This window comes from Bison bison, unplaced genomic scaffold (genome assembly GCF_000754665.1).
Source record: "Bison bison bison isolate TAMUID 2011002044 unplaced genomic scaffold, Bison_UMD1.0 scf7180017864291, whole genome shotgun sequence".
In the NCBI taxonomy this organism is placed as follows: domain Eukaryota; kingdom Metazoa; phylum Chordata; class Mammalia; order Artiodactyla; family Bovidae; genus Bison; species Bison bison.
In genome coordinates, this window is record NW_011494863.1 from 1853554 (window position 1) to 1855861 (window position 2308).

Sequence of the window (2308 nt, forward strand, 5' to 3'; positions counted from 1 at the left end):
GGCCAGGCGCCCAAGGCCTCTTCGCGGGCGTTGTCTGGTGCAGCTGGCGCAGAGACGGCGTTAGTGGATGTGAACGTGTACCTGATCATCGCCATCTGCTCGGTGTCCAGCCTGTTGGTGCTCACGCTGCTGCTGTACACGGCGCTGCGATGCTCGGCGCCGCCCAGCGAAGGCGTGTGTGGACCCCTGAAGCCCAGGCTGGTGTGCTCCAGCGCGGTGGGGAGCTGGTCTTACTCGCAGGAGAGGCGACAGAGGGTGTGCTCTGGGGAGGGGCCGCCCAAGACCGACCTCATGGCCTTCAGCCCCAGCCTGCCTCCGTGTCCTGGATCTGTAGCCAATGATCCACAGGCTTCTTTGGACTCCTCTGGTAAGGTGGGTTATTCTAATATTTTATTTGTTCATTTTTGTATTCTGTCTTGAAAAATATCTTAATTATCTTCTAAGGTATATTAGAATAGTTTTCATCCATTTATCCTAGTTCTGCCAGAATGTTTAAATTTATTTGCAGAAAGTGAATACCTTTATTTATTTTTTTGAGTTTTTTTGTTTGTACTTTAATAGAGAATTATTATAAACCATGCACTAAACAGATATTTATTGGGACTGAATTCATTTTATTTAGAACCTGTTCTGGGAGTCATATTGAATTCCTGATCCATTGTTGCTGCCTTACCTGAAAACTATTAGGTGTAAACAAATTTAGTCGTTACACTTTATGTAAATGGAAACACCATTCTAAACTACGCATGGTACTGTAGTCTTAATTCTTTTGTTTTTAAGCAACCCAATAGCAGGTATAGTGAGTGGGCTTCCCTGGTAGCTCAGACGGTGAAGTCTGTCTGCAATGTTTGATCCCTGGGTCGGGAAGATCCCCTGGAGGAGGAAATGATAACCCACTTTAGTACTCTTGCCTGGAAAATCCCATGGACAGAAGAGCCTGGTAGGCTACAGTCCATGGGGTCGCAAAGAGTTGGACACGACTGAACAACTTTACTTTTACTTTACTTTACTATAGCAGGTATATGAGTAACCGTGACCTTGTTAACTTTGTAGTTGTCTACCTTTTTGGAGACATGGTGGTCAGCAATAATTAGTATCTGTAACTTCAATGAGCACCTTCCTCTATGCCTAGAAAAGAGATGCTTTACTTTAGGAATCTCATTTTGAATATAAGTGTTTCAAATATAACTCATTCCCTCTTGTTAAAAAAAATTTTTTTTTACATTGTCTGACAATGTAGTTCACAAGAAAGTGTTGGTTAAGAATCTTTTCTACCACTTAGAAAATTTCCTGAAATTCATGTTTTATCATTGAAAATACTTCCTGAAAGGTACTCTCTTTCCTCAAGAAGACTTTCTGCTTTTAAATTTTTTTCTGTTAGTGATATAATAATGCTCAAGCATTAAAATATATTCTACATTCTGCACTTTGAATTCTCTTGAAATTAACTGTATGGAACTTAAGCAGTTTAGAAGAGGATTTTTTTTTCTTTCAATAGTCCAAAAGACAGAAGTCTGTAGATGAGGTTGTGCACCTTTAAATTTATTACATGTTAAAGTTACAATTCTTGGATTGTGGCTTGTGAGTTTCAAATTGGTGGTTCTCCATACTCTGGTTAGTCTGAACATTCATTTTCTTTTCTGATTTATATTTTAAAAACTTCCTTTATTCTTGCATTGTAGTTGTGTAATGCATCTTGTATTTCTACTCAGGGATTTTATTCTTTATTGTGTCAGGTGTTTTACAAGGTATTTCTTAATTAAAAATTCAGCAGAGGAAAATCAGAATGGCGTTGAGAGTAGAGCCACCATATAACCATAAATGTGCTAGTAAAATCTCTTAAAATAAAACACTTCAGTGCTTTTCTTTTTTCCAAAGAACACATTTGGTATATGCTACAAAGCAATCTGGAAAAGGTCAGTTTTCATTCCAATCCCAAAGAAAGGCAATGCCAAAGAATGCTCAAACTACCACACAATTGCACTCATCTCACATGCTAGTAAAGTAATGGTCAAAATTCTCCAAGCCAGGCTTCAGCAATACATGAACCATGAACTTCCTGAGGTTCAAGCTGGTTTTAGAAAAGGCAGAGGAACCAGAGATCAAATTGCCAACATCTGCTGGATCATGGAAAAAGCAAGAGAGTTCCAGAAAAACATCTATTTCTGCTTTATTGACTACGCCAAAGCCTTTGACTGGGTGGATCACAATAAACTGTGGAAAATTCTGAAAGACATGGGAATACCAGACCACCTGACCTGCCTCTTGAGAAATCTGTATGCAGGTCAGGAAGCAACAGTTAGAACTG

At 39.6% G+C, this 2308-nt stretch overlaps 1 protein-coding gene across 1 annotated transcript in view; it reads left to right on the plus strand.

Annotated features, from left to right (window-relative positions):
- Positions 1 to 420, plus strand: part of LOC104996359 (protocadherin alpha-9-like) — a 12794-nt gene extending 12374 nt beyond the window's left edge. Inside the window, exon 3 of the mRNA XM_010850618.1 lies at positions 7 to 420. Within this exon, the coding sequence (XP_010848920.1) occupies positions 7 to 420 (414 nt within the window). The remainder of the gene's footprint in view (positions 1 to 6) is intronic.
- The last annotated feature ends 1888 nt before the right edge of the window (positions 421 to 2308 follow it).